At 38.5% G+C, this 19,397-nt stretch overlaps 1 protein-coding gene across 2 annotated transcripts in view; it reads right to left on the bottom strand.

Moving 5' to 3' along the window:
- ATP9B (ATPase phospholipid transporting 9B (putative)) overlaps positions 1–19,397 on the bottom strand; it is a 150,298-nt gene that overhangs the window by 104,616 nt on the left and 26,285 nt on the right. The window contains 4 exon segments of one of the 2 annotated variants that reach the window (NM_001080255.1): positions 947–998; positions 5,983–6,041; positions 16,421–16,529; positions 17,374–17,487. In NM_001080255.1, coding sequence (NP_001073724.1) covers positions 947–998; positions 5,983–6,041; positions 16,421–16,529; positions 17,374–17,487 — 334 coding nt within the window. 2 annotated transcript variants of the gene reach the window in all.

Here is a 19,397-nt window from a genome sequence, read left to right on the forward strand (position 1 = left end):
AACACTATTTATAAATGGAGAAAAAACTAAACCAACAACTCTAAATTTTTAACTGAGTCCTTTATAGAATTTTCATGCTACAAACAATATGCTGAGTTTCCAGAACAAAAATAACATGTTGAGCTTCCTATAAAAATAATGTTCATTTATTCAACAAAGTCAGAAACATAAGGCAGAAGGAACTTTGGATATTACCTGATAAACCTCCCATCATTTTAGAGATGATGAAAGTGTATGACCACACGGATAGGTCATATAATTAGAAACTAGTCAAAGCAGACTAGAGTTTAAGCTTCCTGATTTCCAATTAACAGTTCTTCTCTCTGACCACAAGAAGCTTCCTTTTCATTACCACTTTAGCAACTTCTTCTTGTTTAAAGTTCAGGTCATATAAATATCATTTTTACTGTGAAGCTCACTTCAACTTACCCAGGCAAATTGTCTGCTCCCTCCCATCACCCCCACATGTCTTTTAATATTTATATACAATCAGAGTATTGCTAGCTGTCAACATGTATACTTCCATAAATGAATAGATCATCAACTCTTTGAAAAGAGCAACTTGGTTTCACTCCCTTTTGTGTCCTAAGCAACAAGTAGTGCCCGGCACATGGTAAGTGCTAAATGAATGTTTGCTAAATGAGGAATAAAACTGTAAATGCAGAACAGCAATCAAAATTTGAGCAACATCATTAATTATTTAGATATCAAAATGGATTGCATGAAAATATTCACTTGACAAACAGATTCTGATAGGATTATATTTTTTAAACCAACATATTATACAGTAAAATCATTGTTTTAAACATACTTAAATGTGATTTAGAAATTAAAGGATTCAATTATCATTTGAAGAAAAATTCTTATGAGAATAACTTTATCTTTCAATATGAAAATTAAACTGCCAAAAACTAATCATCAGCAATGCAAATAAAAATAAAAATACCTGCTTTTTCTGACGTCCTAAGAAATACCATGTCCGATGGAATTCTTTGATTCTGCAGAGTAACATAAAATATTAATTATCTGTATGTAAGTTTATAAATTAACACAATTCCATTTCAAAGGCGAAACAGCTGCTAAAAACAACTAAAATAATATTATCTCTATGCTGAAACATTTATAATTTGTATAACAAAAATGAAAATTTAATTCATATTTTAGTTAGATCTCTAAGATTTCTTTCCCCATCAATGAATCATGTAAATGCCATTTAGTGATGATCTGAAACTACTCTATTTCTAAAAAATGTTAAACATTACCATTTCTGTGGCCTTTGCTGTACTTCGACTCATACATATAGTATATGTTTACTGCCTTATAAAAAAAATTATGCACTATCTGACTAAATGACCAGGAAGGGGAGGATAGTGTTCTTCTAACATCTAACACAAAACAAAGCATATCAAAAATGAACACTTAGTAAATGTTGAATGAATGAATAAATGTACAGCTGAGCAGACTAAACCCTACAAATTTGAGAAGATACTCTTTTACAAGGCAGAAAAGGAGAAAAACTCAAAGTTCACTATTTATACATTTACTTAATCACTATTACTGATGATAATTGGTATTAATTAGTACTACTAATAATACTTAGCATTAGCATTAATTAGCTGGGAAAGCTGTACAAACTAAAGAAAAATATAATAAGAATACTTCACATAATTTCATGAATTATTTATATTTTTTGAGACCTAAGTAAATATTTATATACAAACAATAAAGAAATGAATTATTGTCAGTCAGCAAGCAACAACAACAAATATAAATTGAGCTGTTAATGGTGAAAAAAGATATGCTGCAGAACAGTGCTTCTTATTTCTAACATGAAATAATTTCTAACATTTCTTTAGGCCATTATTGAGAGCTAAGGAACCCCTAGGTGAAGGGGGAATGGAAATTAGAAAATGTTGGTAATAAAACCTCAACATATCAAAATGTGTGGAACACAGCCAAAGTTAGAAAAATGGTAAGAGGAAAGTATACATGATTAAACTGCAAACAGAAGAAAAGGGAGACTAACAACACACAGGGAACTGAATATCTGTTTGAAAGCAGAAAAACAAAAAGCCAATAAATCCCAAAGAATACAAAGAACACAAACATCAAAGATGTAAGCAAATATAAGAGCAAAATTAATGACACAGAAAATGAAAACATATATTCCAGTAACAAACAGCAAGAAAGTACATTAAAAAAAAATGCCCATTTTGGTAATAAGAAAAAACTAGCATTAGAATAAAACAGATGAAAGATGGGCAAGTTCTCTCAATAAAAAACTATAAAAAAATTTATAAACTATAAAACATTACTGAAAGAAATTAAATAGAACACACTGTGCTCTCACATTATAATATGCAGTATTACAAGTGTCCACAGACTGACCTATACATTCAATACAAACTCAATCGAAATCTTAACATGCTTTTTTGATGGGAACTGACAAGACATTCCTAATATTTAGAGGGCAATGCAAATGCCAAGAATGACTAACAACATGGAGAGCTGAATGTATAACATAGCAAAACTAAATATTAAAATAGAATAATTAAGACAAGATGACATTCCACAAAGATAGATCATTTTATAATGTAAAGTAGAGAATGCAGAAGTCAGTCCACACAAATATGGACACCAGATTTATGAGGAAGTTGGCACTGTGGACATCTTATAAATAAATAGCTTTCTAGAGAAAACTAGATACCTATGGGCGATGAGAAGAGGTAATACCAGGCCTCTACGTCAATAGAAACACAAAAACCTATTCCAAATGAATTATAAATGTCAAAATCAAAACAATAAAACCTAAAAGATAATACAGAAGAATACTTTCATAACTTTTTGGTAGAAAGATCGATTTCTTAAACAAGACTCCTTCCCCTCCCCCACCACAAATTAAAAAAAACTTATTATAAATGAAAAGATTAATAAGGTAGATTTCATTAAACTAGGAATTTCTATTCCACAAAGCCTACTAGGAAAGAAAAGATATTTGCAAGATAAAACTAATAAAGGACTCCTATCTAGAATATCTGAAGGCCTGCAAACTGATAAGAAAGGATAACTCAGAAGAAAAATAGTAAGAGATTTTCACTGGCTCTTTACCACTGAACCACAGGGAAGCTTCCAAAAAAGAAATATCCAAAATCATATAAAAAGTGTTCACCTTTGACAGTTTACAGAAATGCACATTAAAACTACAACTTGCTACGTATACAATCTGGAAATGGTAATTTTAAAAGGTTGGCAGTGCTAAGTGATGGCAAACATGAGGGATGGGAACTGTTCCTGCTGACCTCAGTACTAATTTGATCCATCACTCTGCAAAACCATTTGGAGTAAGCACTCAGGTGAAACATCCACACACCCCTAAAGCCAACAAGCCCACTCCTGAGTACATATGCAGCAGCAAATTGCGCATGCGTGAGCCACAACACATGGTCACGGATGTCTCGCAGCTATCATTCCTAACAAGAAAACCTGGAAGCAACCCAACTATCCACCAGTGGTAGAAAGGATAAAAGTCATAGTATGCAACAACAAAATGAATGAACTATAACTGCAGACAACAAAATGAAGAATGTCACAATCAGCACTGGATCAAAAATAAGCACCCACCCAAACACAGCTCCATCCTACTGAATTTTCCAGGCACCCTTGTTGAAAGTCAATTAACCACAAACTTAAGGCTTTATTTCTGGACTCTCAATGTTTAATTTATGCCAGTTCCATACTGTCCTGATTGATTACTGTTAACTTTTAAAAAGTTCTGAAATGGAGAAGTGTGAATACTCGAACAATTTTGTTCATACATTTAAAAACTGCTTTGGCTACTCTGAAGCTTTGGTATTTCCATATGAATTTCAGAATCAGCTCATAAATTTCTACAAAGAAGTCAGCTAGGACGTTGAGAGGGCAGCACTGAATCTGTAGATCAGTTTGGGAGTATTCTCGTTTTAACAGTATGAATACTTCTAATCTATGAACATGGGAAGTCCTTCCATTTATCTAGGTCTTCTTTACTGTGTTTTGACAATGTTTTGTAGCCTTCAAAGTTTTGGACCTCTTTTATTTATTCTTGGACCTCACTCATTTATTCTTAACAATGATTTTCTTTGTAAGTATTTTATTTCTTTGATGCTACTGCAAATGAACTTCTGTTCTTAATGTCAATTTTAGACCATTACCCTATATTCCTCTATCCTGTTTTATGTTCTATGGGCATCAATAAATAAATTAGAAACTCCAAAATAATTACTGGATACTTTTTATTTTTCCCTCTTCAGGACTCTGAGCAACACAGGAGTAGGGACCTGTGTCTTCTTAATATACCACGGTCCCTTTCGCTGACACTTACACTCTCTCTTTCCCCTCCAACTGGCACGTCAGTGGTGAGCTGCCCGGTGGAGAGGCCCATATGGCCAGGAACGAGAGTGGCTTCAGGCCAAAAGCTGGTAGAACTGAGGCCTTGAATCCAAAAAGGCAACAAGTCCTGCCAACCAGCCCCGGAGTGAGACCAGCATCAGGTCCGCCCCAGTGGAGCTTGGAGGTGACGGCTAGGAGGCTGACACCCTGACACCCCTTGACTGCAGCCCTGGGACAGACTCGGAGCCAGGAGGTGCAGCTAGGCTGTACCCAGATTCCTGACCATACAAACTGTGAGGGAATAAATGTTGATTTTTAAAAAAAATTACATCAAAATGTATATGACCAACATATGGCTCAGCCATCTCTCTTGTCAGCGTTTAGCCCACAGAATTCTGCAAGAATATATGTACCAGGATGTTCACTACAGCACTCTTCAATAGCAGAAAAGAAAACCATCCAAAATCTAACAATGGATCAAAAGTTAGTAATTTATAGTATTCATATAACTGAATACTACATAAATATGTTGCAAATCAATGTGTTTCATTTTCTCCCATTCTGTAATATTAGACAAACACAGCCCACAACATTATCTGTGTACACATTACTGCAACCAGATGAAGACCACTTCAGTCTTGAGGAAGAGCCCTCTCACTAAACACCCCTGCGGGTGACGCAGGCTAGGGGTGCCCTGGTGGGTTCCCAGGTGGACGTCAGCTGGTACCAAGGGCTCACACTCCTCTGTAATAGGCCTTAGGAAAACCTGCCATATTTTTTTAAAAGTTGTTCAAGAGCCTTAAAAATAAAGACTGAGCCCTCAGTAACGGTTACTCAGCAAGACTGTGCAGGCAGAGACGCTTCTCCACACAGGCAGACAGCCCAGGCAGGTAACTCCAGTGGAGTGGCAGCTTGTCCATAGCCACCTCTGACCACTGTGGCTTCCTACAACACTGACCTAAACTTTTTCTTTCTAATCCTCTTTATTTCCATTTCCCGTTTTTTTAAGCCACAGAATATCCAATAATTATGTATAATACATCTGTCTGTAAAAGGAAGCTCTAGAAACTGAAACTGCGTGTGCTAAGTTGCTTCAGTTGTGTCCGACTCTTTGCGGCCCTGTGGACCAGAGCCCACCAGGCTCCTCTGTCCGTGGGATTTTCCAGGCAAGAAACTGGAGTGGGTTGCCATGCCCTTCTCCTGGGGATCTTCCTGACCCAGGGATCAAAGACGCACCTCTTATGTCTCCTGCATTGGCAGACAAGTTCTTTACCACTAGTGCTGCCTGGGAAGCCCCAGAAACTGAAACATATTTCATGATAAATAGGTTCTAACTAATATAATTCTTTGGTCAAAGATATAATTCTGACAATGAAACAATAAACAGTTAACACATATTATTTTAGACAAAATATGACTGCACACTAAAATGTACTTTAGCAAAAAAAAAAAACCACTATACAAAAGTCTAGATTTTTTCCTTCAGAATATGAATCTTACACAATAATGTTAAGATTTAAAATAACTGTCTCAAATAATTTCCTTCAGATGCAATCAGTCTAAATGTTAATAACTGGTATACACATGTCTAAAATATATTAAAAATGCATCAACCTTTTCCACTATGATGAGGTCTCCAACTTGTATGTCTGAACTCTTAACTTGCACTTTACCTTAAAAAAAAGAAGAAGTATAATCAACTCAATGAAATAATAGCACATCAGAGTTAAACTTTCAGTTGATAAATAATACTTCAGAAATAACTTTGGGAGGAAAAAATTACATTCTAGATATTTATCTATACTTATACTTTCAAAATAAATTTATTTCAGATGGACACAGTCACTAAAAATTAATTTCTCTCAGTCAACTCCCAAATACAGTTAACTATCCCCCAATAAGAGATGTGTCGGAACATGGACAAGGACTCCATTTGGAAAGTTCTTCCCGTATCTGCCATTATTTCAGGTCTGAGTCAAGTTACGGATGATCGAAAGTATCACTAAACAAAATAATTTGATGACAAAGCTGAAAAACATGGAGATGTAAAATCCTTACATTAATACTGTGAATGGCATTGACTGGCACACAACTGACAGAAAAACAAACAAAGAACAATAAACGCAAGATCACCCTCCACTAGGAGCTCCAAAGACACAGGTCAGGGCTGAAAACGAAGGGTTAGAGCTTCACACAAAAAGTGCTGTAGACGCTTGTCAACTCTTCTCTCTACAGTATCCAGTGCAGCAGGACCATTTACAAAATCTAACACACAGAGTCTATGTCATGTCAGCACCGCAGAGAGGGGACGAAAAGCTGATGTGGACAAGGTGAGACGTCGCGGGACAGCAGTAACGAGCCCTGGTCCAGGTCCTGCTCCCTGTGATTCCTTCTCCCCTCCGTCTCGCTCCCTCTCCTGGTCTCCCTCCCTCTGTCCATCTCCCTTTTAGGACCAGCAACAGCCATGTAGATCTATTTTTATATTTTTGTCAAAACTACTGTTTTGATAAGAGAAAAGATCCACTTCTTTTACAGTCAGTTTATTCTGAAAGCTAAAAGAACAAGAGGTAAGTTCTTATTACATTTGTTCATATTACAAAAACTAATGTTACCAGTCATTACTTGACTTATAGACCAAATTCAGCTCATTATAAAGCCTTATTTCCTAAATATCTCTGAATGCAGCTGAGTTTCAATAGAACCACATCAGTTCCTAATTATTTGTTTTGAGGATATCAAAAATTTTGGTAAATATATTTCTGCTGTTACATTTTTTCACACTCCTCAATTATACAATAAATACATAAGGGCTGAGTTACTTTCCCGGAGGGAGGTGAACCTACTTTTTATTGATATTATAAAATAACAGTGTACTTTAGAATTACATGTGAAGCAATCTTAAGATATCTTCATAAGAGGTAAGTATCTGTTTATTAATAGCCAGAAAACTTTTTGTTTTTTTCAGTTGGTTACTTCAAGCCTCATGCTTGTACTCGCACTGCCATGTTTTTACAGCTAAGCGTCAGGCAGTGAAGACACACCCTGAGCGCACGCCTCCTGTATATTTTTGTTCAACTGCCAAGTCCTGTCCGCCTCTTTGTGGCCCCATGGACTGCAGCATGCCAGGCTTTCCTGTCCTTTAACTCAACACAATTCCCATCTTATCATTTAATTTTATGCTGTGCTACTATCCAATCCACTTTCCCTTCCTTCTGCTTTTTTACATGTTAATAGAACTAGATGAAAAATTAAGGATTACGCTCATCCTCACCCCAAGCCCTCTGTTATTTGACAATCACTTAGAAGATAACCAAATCTGCAGCACGTGTGCTTCTTCTCCACAGCTGATCTCACAGTAGCTTTCTGCTTCATCCCCTGCCTCGTCTCCCTCTGCTCCTGCTCTAGTCTGGCACTTAATCCTACGACGATGTAATGTCCATGCTGGTTCTCACAGGCTCTCTGCATTCGCTGTTCCTTTAGGTTGAAACCCATCCCTCCGCAGATCTCCTTACTCACACAGTAACACTACCCCATGAAGCCTCTAGAGCAGGTATAAGCAGAGGCAGATTTTATAGACTGCTACACATGTGCTTAAAATGCTACATTGCTATAAATATTCAAACACCTGACAGTCTACCAAATTTCAGATCCTGTGCACTTCAAGGACATTTAGTTTGTTCTTCACAAATGCATATCCAAACTTAACCCATTTTAAAAGAAGAGAAGGACTGTATAACCATTCATCAGTTGAAATGGGTCAAATGTCAGAATGGGTTAAAGAGAACAGAACCATAAAAGCCACCTATAACCAGATACAGACATCAACAAATAAGAATGAAAATGTATTCATTGCTTATTTCCCAACAAAACACACGTAACATGATAAGAGTGAGAGATAATGATGTAACTTTTTAAAAAGCACTTGCTCACAGATAAGGAGCTCCTGGAAGGCCACAGAGCTGAGATGAAGAGCACTGCTGCTGAGCAGATGACCACCCGCATCTCAGCAGGCTGTCTGGCTGGTCCTCATTATTGGGGGAATGGTACTCTCCCCCAATTGTCTTCACATCTTAAGTAGGAGCCTAATTTAACACAGATTATGAAGTGGGTAGCTGGGAAACAGTATATTAATTATGTTATGTTATATTATAAGGTTGGCCCAAAAGTTCATTCCATTCTTCATAAGACCTTATGGAAAAAATCAAATGAACTTTTTGGCCAACCCAATATATTAAGAGAGACTTCTAATTCAGAAGAAAATCCAAAATATTGCTGGGAAGAAATTTTAAAACTCCTAAATAAAAGAAGAGGTATATTTCTTTCATGGATCAGAACACTTTAATACTATTAAAGTGCCAATTCTCCCCAAAATTTACCTACAGATTCAGTGCAATTAAAATCCTAGCAGGCTACTTTTTAATAGAAATTGAAAAAGCAATTCTAAAAGTCACATGGAAATACAAAGGATGCAGTTTAGCCAAAGCAACTCTGAAAATGAAAACACAAAGCTGGAGGGCAAACACTGCTGTGCTCCAGAATTATTAATACTATGAAACAACAGTAATCAAGAGCATTGTTTTAGCATAAAGAGAAACAAACAGATCAACAGAGTGAAGAGAGAGTCCAGAAATAAACACATACATGGAAGACAACTGATTATTGACTGAAGTTTAAGGCAATGCGGTGGGAAAGAGGTCACCTTCTTGAAAAATGGTGCCAGCAACACCACCACCCACACCTGGTACTAATACAAAAATTTACTCGAAATAGATATGTGATATACACAGCAAATTCTAAAGCCAAAAAACTTATAAAAGAAGAAACATTGGAGAAACTAACATTTCTTTGTGAAAGTTTCTCAGGAATCTCATAGTGTTTCATGTTTCTCAGAGAACACAAGAAAAAAATGAAAAATGACAATACCTGGTGGAGGGTAGGAAGGAGAGAGGGAGGGAGAGGTCTCCTGATGCTAGAATGCACTGTAATGAAACACTCTTCAGAACTGTGTGGACGTGGCCTAGAGATTTGGATGAGTCAGTGGAACAGCACATAAACTAGAGAAAAGGGCCAAAACGAATTGAATGCATTTCTCAAAGATCTGAGGAAAATTAAGAACTCGTTTTAAAGTAACTTACTGACCATTTGAGGGGGAAAAAAAGGTAGATCCCTTCTCCACATAATACCTTACACGTAAAACTGCAAGTGGAGTAAAATTCTAAGTACAAAAAAACAAAAACACAGAAACATTGTAAGGAAATTAAGATAGCTGCTTACAACACACTGGGATTGAACAGATTTTCTAAGATTAAAGTAAAAACCACAAAGATCAGAAGAGCTGCCTACAAAAAAGGTATCTACATGTTTAAAAAATGAAAAAATTAAACAAAATAAAAATATTTGCCACATGTGATACAGTGGTAAAGAATCCTCCTGCCAATGCAGGAGATACAAGAGACACGGGTTCAATCCCTGGGTCGGGAAGATCCCCTGGAGAAGGAAATGGCAACCCACCCCAGTTTTCTTCCCTGGTGAATCCCATGGAAAGAGGAGCCTGGCAGGCTGTGGGCCATAGGGTCACAAAGAGTCAGACATAACTGAGCGTGTACACACAGAAATTTTAATAAGGTAAAGATGAACATGGGAACCAAGGAGGAATACACTTTTATAAAAGAGAAGAAACAGTAAAGTGTTAAAAGAGAAATAGCAAGCAAAAACAGCGAGAGGATCTCTCACCAAACTGGAAATTTAAAAAACCGGGGACCTGGGAGTCCAGTCACTAAAGAAAGCTGCAGAGCAAGCCAGACTCCAGAGGGAGCAGAGGATGCTCCCCGCATCCACACACACACGCTGATCTGGGTGAGAAGGTACTCTGTGGGCGCCGGTATTCTTTAAAGTTATGTCCCATAGTTTCCAGGCCCTGATCTCCAAACAATGTAATAAAAACTGCTAAATGTTTAACATCATGAAGAAATGAATTCATACAGGTCCTCTCAGGGGGACCTAAGGAAAAATACCAGTTATGCAGGAAACGAGCACACACATCCACTCCTGCCCGTGCACCCAGTCCTGACAGTACATGTCTACTGTGACATGGCCACAGAGAACCAAACAAAGGAGGTGATAAACCTGAAGTGCTTGCTGTGCCTGACACACAGTAACTGAGTGACAAGTGTCAGTGCAGAGTCAAGATGAAACAATGCATGCTGAATATTCCTGAATGAATATTGGAATAATTATTTTCAAATGCAGAACACAGACAAGAAAGATGACTTAGTGAAAGTGACAATGCATAGACAATATGTAAAAGGCACAAAAGAGGGATTTTAAAATCTCTTGATTTTCAAGGAAAAATTATTACTGATAAATGGGGTCAATTTCACTAGAAGATGAGAAAATTTCATTGAGACATTTCATAAAAATCTTTTTAGCATAAAAAACCTAAGAATGTTAAGAAGTATGGGACAACACAGTATTGGTACTGAGTCAAAGATGCCCAAAAATGTAGGCATAAAGAACATCTTCTCTTTCTGAACTCTGCATGAGTTAGGTTCCTGTTTGGCAAGGAACCTGGATCACAAGAAATAAGTAAATATGCAAGTTGTCTCTCTCATATTCACACACACAAACACAAGTAATTTACACAAGCCTCCAGTCACAATTTCTCTCTCTCCTAGGTTTGAAACATGTTAAACAACAAAATGCCAGAATGAGTGAAAGAAATAACTAAGATATCCTGGGAAAAACAATCACCACAAGCTGTACGAAGGACCCAGCAGCAGCACAGAATTAATTCAAGTTTGTTTCTAAACATCAAGTTCCACGCTAGCTTTAGGTTTAAATCTGGGAAATGGCTGACATGACTTAGCCCTGCTGAGATCTCATGGCTGCTGAGAACACACACAAATAAATGAAGACTTCTGGGTTGATCTCATCTGCTAGAAAACAGACTGCATGAGTTCTGGGAAAAGCTTATTAGTTCATGACCGATCCATGTTTGAATTTCATGAGCTTATTGTGGTAACTGACACACAGTGGGTACTTAGCAAATAAATGTGGAAACTGTGAACTAGCTAACTGGATGAAGACAAGCAAGGTATACAATCTACAAACCACTCCTTAGCAACAGGGGAAAAAACAGCATTGATTCCAAGAATCCAAAAGGAGAATGGCCACTTCAAACTTCTTCATCAGGAATTTTTGCAAAAGCTGCCAAGAAGCAGGAAAGTCTACATTACTCTCTTCTGTGACTCTCCTCTGTTGCTACTCACTAGGAGATAAAGCTTAACACAAGCAGTCACAAACAAGGAGACAGGAAGGAAGGTGGAAGCAATAGGTATGGAAAATTCCCACCCAAGAAAAGCAGTTTATGAGGCAATGAAATAAAGAGCAAACTAAAAACCATTCAGTATTCACTGAGATCACGTGCCACAGCCAAAAGACTCTCTGCTTCCAAACACAGCACCTTCAAGATGTTAGCAAGTGGAAGTGGTTTTCCTTTTCAAAAGAAAAAATACAACAACAAAGTTTTCTCAGTGTATTTCTACAAGAATGTGCTTGAGAACCCCAAATAAGAAAAGTTCAAATGCTGTAAAATGCTACAACAGACTAGAGTGAATCACAGAGGAAAGAGCCATCAATGCCATTCAAAGAATAGGTAACTGTGAAACACTAGAAGTTAAGTAGGCAGCATATATTCTTGATAAGAAAATATTTTAAACTATACTCAGCAATAAGCATAAACTCCATTTTTTTACATTCTAAACTTTACTTACCAATCATCTTTAGCAGAATAACCAATCACAAAGCAACATGCCACAGATGGAAGAACACTGGACTTGAGGTCAACAGGTCCAGGATCAAACACAAACTCCACCCAGAAGGATGGCCACTCAGGGCAGACCATTCTGCACAAGCCTCAGGCTGCTCACTGTTCCTGAGACAACGCCAGCCGCCTGGGTGTGCCGTGTGAGTGAGTACAGGGCATTTTCTCTGACACACTCGGGCGTCAAGCAGCACCAGCTGTCATGACTGTCACCCACGTGTGAAATGTCCACTGCTCAGGTCACAGGCAACGATGACCAATTTTTTTAAAAAGGTAAATTTTCATTTGTATTTGAAATGAAACTAGTGAAATTGTTTTAGAGTATTCTGAGTTCAAATAATACAGAATTGTAAAAGATATATACTTCCCTGGTGGCTCAGTTGATAAAGAATCTGCCTGCAATGAGGAAGACCTAGATTCAGTCCCTGGGTCGGGAAGATTGCCTGGAGAAGGGAACAGCAATCCACTCCAGTGTTCTTGCCTGGAAAATCCCACGGACAGAGGAGCCTGACAGGCTACAGTCCATGGGGTCGCAAACAGCTGGACACGACTAAGTGACTAAACCACACAAAAGATACATACCAGTCTGTCTTCCTCAACAGTTTATACTCAGTGAAAATGACATGAAAGCAGCCACTTTAAGGTAAATAATTCAGTGGCATTTAGTACATTCAAAGTATTCTACAACCGACTCTACCAAGTTCCACAACGCGCTCGCCACCGCCAGAGAAGCCCTCGCCCACTGAGGACTGTGCCCCATCCCTGCTTCCCTGGCCACGGCAGCCGCACCTGCATTCTATTAACTTACCTGTTCTGTGAGTTTCAAGAGCGGCATCGCACAATACACGACCTCTGGTACCTGGCTTCTCTCACACAGCATAGCATTTTCAGGGTTCATTCATATTCTGTTATCTATCAGTATTTCATTAACTTTTATTGCTGAATAATTTCCCAGGCTATGAAGAGACCATCAATCCCTCGCCCTTCATCCACTGATAGACAACTGACGTCACCGCCTTCTGCCAACCCTATGTAGTGCTGTGACAAGCAGGGGTGTGTGTGCATCTGCTTGAGCTCCTATCCTTAATTCTAAACTTATCTGGGCAGGTCTTCATTTCGCCTTTACTTCTGAGTGACAGCTTCACTAGATACAGAATTTCTGTTGACAGTTCTCCCTTCTCCAACTCCTTCTGCCCTCCGGTCTCTGATGAGAAGCCTGCAGCATGCTCATCACCATCGAGGACCCTGCCTGGAGCCGCCTCTCGAGCTGCTCGCAGGCTGTGCTCGTGGCCCCGGGGTTCAGACCACGTGATGATGCTATGTCTCGGTGTGGGTCTCCATTCTGACCTCCTGGGCTTCAGGGAACTTCCTCAATGTGTAGATTTGTATCTTTTGTCAAAACTGGGGGTCAATGGCCATATCCCTTCACATCTCCCCTCTCCTCCAGCACACACTCCTCTGGGTACCTCAGTACCCCTGACGCTGCCCCACAAGCCTCTCAGGACCTGCTCACTGCTCTTCCTTCTCCTCCCTGCTCCTCAGGCTGGACCATTTTCAGTGACCGGAGGCTCAGGCTCACTGATCTTTCTTCTGCCAGCTCAAGTCTGCTACTGAAAGCCTCTAGTGAGTTTCTCTTTCATTTACTGTATTTTTCAGTACCAGAATTTCTTGCTTTTTTTAAATACTGACATATCTTTACAGATATGCTCTATCTGCCAATATACTGTTCTGGTATCTTTCAGCATCTTTCCACCATCTCCCTTAGCTTCAGAACATAACTGAGGTGGGTGACGTTCATGTTTGTCTAGGAAGTTCAATGTCTGGGCTTCCTCAGAGACAGTTTTTGTTAATGTCTTCTGTGAAATGCATTCTCTGTAATTTTTTGTGGAAACCCAGACATTTTGAGTATTATCATCTGATAACTCAGGAAATGAAATATTTCCACCTTTTGGGTTTGTTCTGCTCTGCTTAGTATATGCTGTAGCCATGTATATCTGGTGACTTTTCTAAACTATTTTTGTAAAGCATGTATTCTATGTCACATGCGGTCTCTCAAGTCTTTCTTACTTTAGCTTATATTCAACCAGTGTTTGAAAGAGATCTCCTTGCATGTGAGGAAAAAGGAGGCTGTGGAGGGAGGAAGCGAAGGGAGCAAGGATGAAGACAGGAGCAGGCACAGCTGCTCACAGCCTTCGCAGACCACGGTTCCGTGCGGGAACCCTGGTCGCAGCTCCGCCTCAGCCTTCACTTCTGCCTGCCCTGAGCCTGCATCCAGCCTTGAGCATGGCTTTCAAACCGCTTCCCCCCCCGCCTTGGGCCAACAGGGGTACTTCAGATTCCCTCCCGATTCTTCCTGCCTGGCTGTGACAGCTAGTGTGTGAGCCCGGCTGTGATATCTCTGCCCGGCTGCTGCGGCTGGACCCCAGCCTAGACAATAAGAGACACCTGCAGCTTTCCAGCTTTCCCACCCAGAGTTGCAGGTGAGGTGAAAGACAGACAAGCCAACTGGGTCAGTCCTTAAGGTAGCCCCCACACAGGTTAGACAGACAAAAAAGATTCACCACAAATAAGTTCTGCTCCGCACTCTTCAGAGTCAGTGTCCAGAGTCCCAAATTAGGATCTGGCTGCTGCCATCTTCAAGAAGGGTGCCATGACGGGGACAGGGTGGAGCAAGGGCAGGTGAAAACACCAAGGAGCTTTCCTACTATTTTCAAGTGGCCTTTTCCTGGATTCAATAATCCCCTAGATGCTGTAAGGCTCTGACGTTTTTCAGAGTCCTGACAAGTTAGCTCTGCCAGGTCTTGATTGATCTGTGGAGCTGTTTACTCTTCATTTTGCTGACATCACTGCACTGTTCATTTGTGAATGATACAATCAGTGCACAGAAACAAATCTCTGCTCAGCCCACATTTCACAATATAAAACAACAGAAAACACAAGCCAAGATCTATACTGTATTCTAAAACAGACGAACCAAAGTTATACCTAATTTACCTGGCCATTCTGGGGAGTCTTTTCCCCAGAACTAAAGCTTACCTTCTTTTTTATACAACACAACTTTCCTCTACCATGCCAATATTTCAAGCATCAAAGCTTTTTAATAATTAATTTTCAATTCAATTGAGAAAGCATAATATTTTCAACAAATGATACTGGGACAACTTGGTATTCACATGCAAAAGAATGTGAAGCGATACCACATACAAAAGGAAAATGGGTCATATACCTGAAGCTCACACAATAAAACTCCTAAAAGAAAATATGGAAGTAAATCTTTGCAACTTTGGGTTGGCAAACTATTTCTTAGATACAACCCGAAATATAAGCAACAAAAGAAAAAAAAACAGATGAACTTGGGACTTAATGAAAATAAAAACTTTTGTGCATCAGGAACACGGTGAAGAAAGAAAAAATACAACCCATAGAAGGAGACAACATAGTTCCAAATCATATATATCCAACAAGGGACTAAAACCCACTCCACTCTGAACTCCGCTTCCAGACAGGCTCCAAGGTTTTATGAATCTTCACGGAGTTTCTCTCTGGCACCTTCTCCTGTCCTCATGCTTATCATAATAGCCTCACACATTCTCTCCCTATCACACTGCCTCTTTTCTACAGTGGACTGAAAACCAAATAAACAACTCTTAACACACAAACCAGACAAGGGTGCAAGCCTGAAGTGAAGGGTGTGGGGGAGCGAGCACACATCGGCTTCCATTTTGGATCGCGACGTCTGTTTCAGGTGCTAGAAGTCCTATTCCCCAAGTATAATTTCAGGCCATGGTGCCAGATGTCTGGTCTTGCTGACTGTGTTTAAAACAGATTGCAAAGACAGACTTTAAATGAGACGATGCTACGCTTTACAACGTGTACACGTAAGTGGGGTTTCATGTGTGTCTAGTACACAAGCATTCTATACGGACTGTAACAGAGCATACATGTAACTATATATACACACCTGTGTATGTACATGTGCATGCATGTGTTTATGGGCGTGTGTATACATTTATATTCATATATACATACATACATTCAAACATCGAGAGAATAAAAACCTATCCTGAAATCATATGCATCATACTATTATAGGAAAATTAGTTAGATAACATGTAATTGCATAATACTATTTTCAGTAACAAAACTAAAACGTTTTCTTGCATTTATGCTCAGTCTAGAATGATGATCACATGAACCAATGGTAAACTGGATTAAAAGTGTCTTACTTACCTCTTACTGTAAGCTTGCTGTACAGTTGTGAGTTCACTTCCTTGTCTCGCTGGAAACGCCGAAATTCATCAACTGCTTCTCTCATGATAGTAACAGCCAAGACAAACCCCTTTAAACAAAATAAAACAAAGTATTTGAGAAAATTGGACTTTAGCAAAAAAGGGAAAATTCTTTTACTATTTAGTTTTACTTTTTTCCTTCAATTTATACTAGTTTTGAAGCATACAATAAACAAAAACAAAAAATGACAAAAAGTAATAAACACTACCTAAGGAACACAGTAATGCACTGTGTAAGATTTACAATTCTCACTGTACCCAAAAAAAGTTTTAAAACTCACATCTTAATATGTACTTCAAGTTAAACATCAAAAAACCACCTCCAGTGAGGAGAAAAGAGAGAGAAAACAAAGCAGCAGAAGTCACCTGTGTTTCCTCTGCACAGCTGTGTGGCTGGCTAGGACTGTGGGGTCAGCCTGAGGGCTCCCTATCGAGTGACGTGTGCACACACAGACACGGGCCCCATCCCACTCAGGAGGAAACCCGACAGCCCACCACCCCGTGGGCGCCTCCCACCACAGCCGCACGTCCACACGCTCCTGCAGCATGCCAGGGCTTCGTGCAACTGCTGTGCCCTCTGCCTGACACCTACTCTGCACACGACGCCTGCTCTCTCCCAGCATAGGAGGGAGCTGGGCTGGGACATGGAGCTGACCCCCTGGGGCCCGAGAGAACCCCCAGCCCCGCCAGCAAAAGTGCTTTGTAATGTCTCCAGCTGACCTAGCTGGAGGACTGCAGAGGACTCTAGAAACTGTTTAACAAAGTGCAGTGACACACAGCAACAATGTCACATTTCAAAAATCCGATCAATTTCTCTTTTAACCACCTGAACTCTTAAAACTGTATTTTAAATACTTAATAATTTAACGTAATTTCAAAATCTTTTCTTTTTACCAGAGGAGCCCAGTAGGTGTAGAGATACCCTATTTTCAGTGCTGGTACAAACTGTGAGCAGGATACTATCAGGAAATAGAGATTCAGGAAAAATTTGAATTGTTCATATAAAACCTAAAAAGAAAAAGAAAAAAAAATCAATATAATCTCTTCAAGAAAAATCTTTCATACCTTAATTAAAATCAGCATAATATCTAACTGAATTTCCACCAACAGTGAGAATATGCTGAGTCACAATAAACTTAATTTTGACAATGGCTTTCTAATAACTAAACCACAAAAAAGAGCTAAGATTACCTCAAATTATATTTAAAATAAACTGAAAAAAAGGCAGAACTTTCAACTATGTTAAACCTTTTGGTTTTCTGTTTCCTTGTATGCAGTCTTCCACATTCATCTTTCATAAATCTCTACATGCATATCACCCAAGACACACGGGAAAACCTTCCCAATGTTAGTAAGCCATAAATTCAAAAAATCTTTTGCGAAAGTGGTGCAACCTTATATTTACGAAGTGGTAAACACTCAAACATGACAGCCACATTTTCTGAATGTGAACATTACGTAGCTTCACAAAGATCCAGTGAATAAGCAAATCATTTATAGGTATGCATTCACACACATAAAAAAAACACTAATCTCTTGCATTTACTTCCCTCAAAGTATAAGAAATGAAAATATATAAAAATATGTAAATTATAGACCAATTTTTATGAAGAAAACTACCTGTATATTCTTTATAGTCTCTTGGTAGTTGATCTTAAACAATATTTTCAAATATAAACTAAATTAAAATCATCATTCAATAGCATCCTCTAGGAATGCAAATCCTGTATTTTCATTTTTGTTTCTTAATTCAAACAGAATAATCCTTAAGGAAATCCAAGATCTAGTATATTAACAGACTTCTATTCACAAATGCCTCACTCATTAGATTTAAATTGAAAATCAAAATGGAAAAAAACTCGTGTTTATAGATGGGAATACCTTAAATAGCACACTATAATTATAATGAAACTTACAAACTTGCACATTGTAAATCAAAATCTCCTTGGATGCCATTTTTAAATACAACTTGGAATGCATGGAAATTTTAACAAGGGCAGAGCAATGGGTTAAGTTCTTATTGTTGACTTAAAGAGGCTGGAATCACAGTTTTTATATAATGAAGCTGTATACATCATCACACAATTATGTGTGTGACTGAAAAATCAGTTACATTGATAACACGTTTATATTTATAATCACATTCAATTGCTGTCTAAAATGTTTTGAATCATTTCATAAATTAATCTCAGCAGGAAAGAAAGCTCTCTTTTTCCTCAGTGATTTCTTTAAAATCTCAGTTAGCATAAATTATATCTATTAGCAATTCAGAAATTGCCATTCGTGCTAAAAATGGCATAGAATTCCTACTGTGCAATTACCAAATGTTTCTAAAATACTACATTTTAGATGAAAAGACTAATTTAAGAGATAATCTAAGGAAAAAGTCATTCCCACGGTAACAGTGGTACAGACACATCAACAGGTCTCTTCAGGACAGCCATCCTAAAGGCTGTGTGAACTCATTCAGATCAAAACCTAAGCTGCACTGCCCCCCCTGGACACTGCAATCAAAACTCTATTTCTATTGTCTGCTGAGTGAACTCAGACGGCGTCGGAAAAATGTACAGTATTTAGCCAATCTGGGAGTATTTAATAATTTAAACCTAGGGAGAAAACAGCAGCTTCATTCAATAAAGATGAGAATATTTATCTGCCTGGAAGACAGTTTACATTTTATTGTCCTGACAAAAGAGCAGTCTTTTAATTATGGAGGCATTAGTTTTGCATGTTTTAATAAAGAAGCATATTAGACATCAAGCATCTGACAACAACTGGATGGATGGGGGCGGAGAGTGATGCTAATCAATGCCCAATATAAAGTCAGCATGGTTATTTAAATAAAAACATGAAAGCTAAAGCAGCCCTCATTTCACATAATTGAGTATTTTTTGCAAAATAGCATAAGACCTAATACT

This window comes from Bos taurus, chromosome 24 (assembly GCF_002263795.3).
Source record: "Bos taurus isolate L1 Dominette 01449 registration number 42190680 breed Hereford chromosome 24, ARS-UCD2.0, whole genome shotgun sequence".
NCBI lineage: Eukaryota > Metazoa > Chordata > Mammalia > Artiodactyla > Bovidae > Bos > Bos taurus.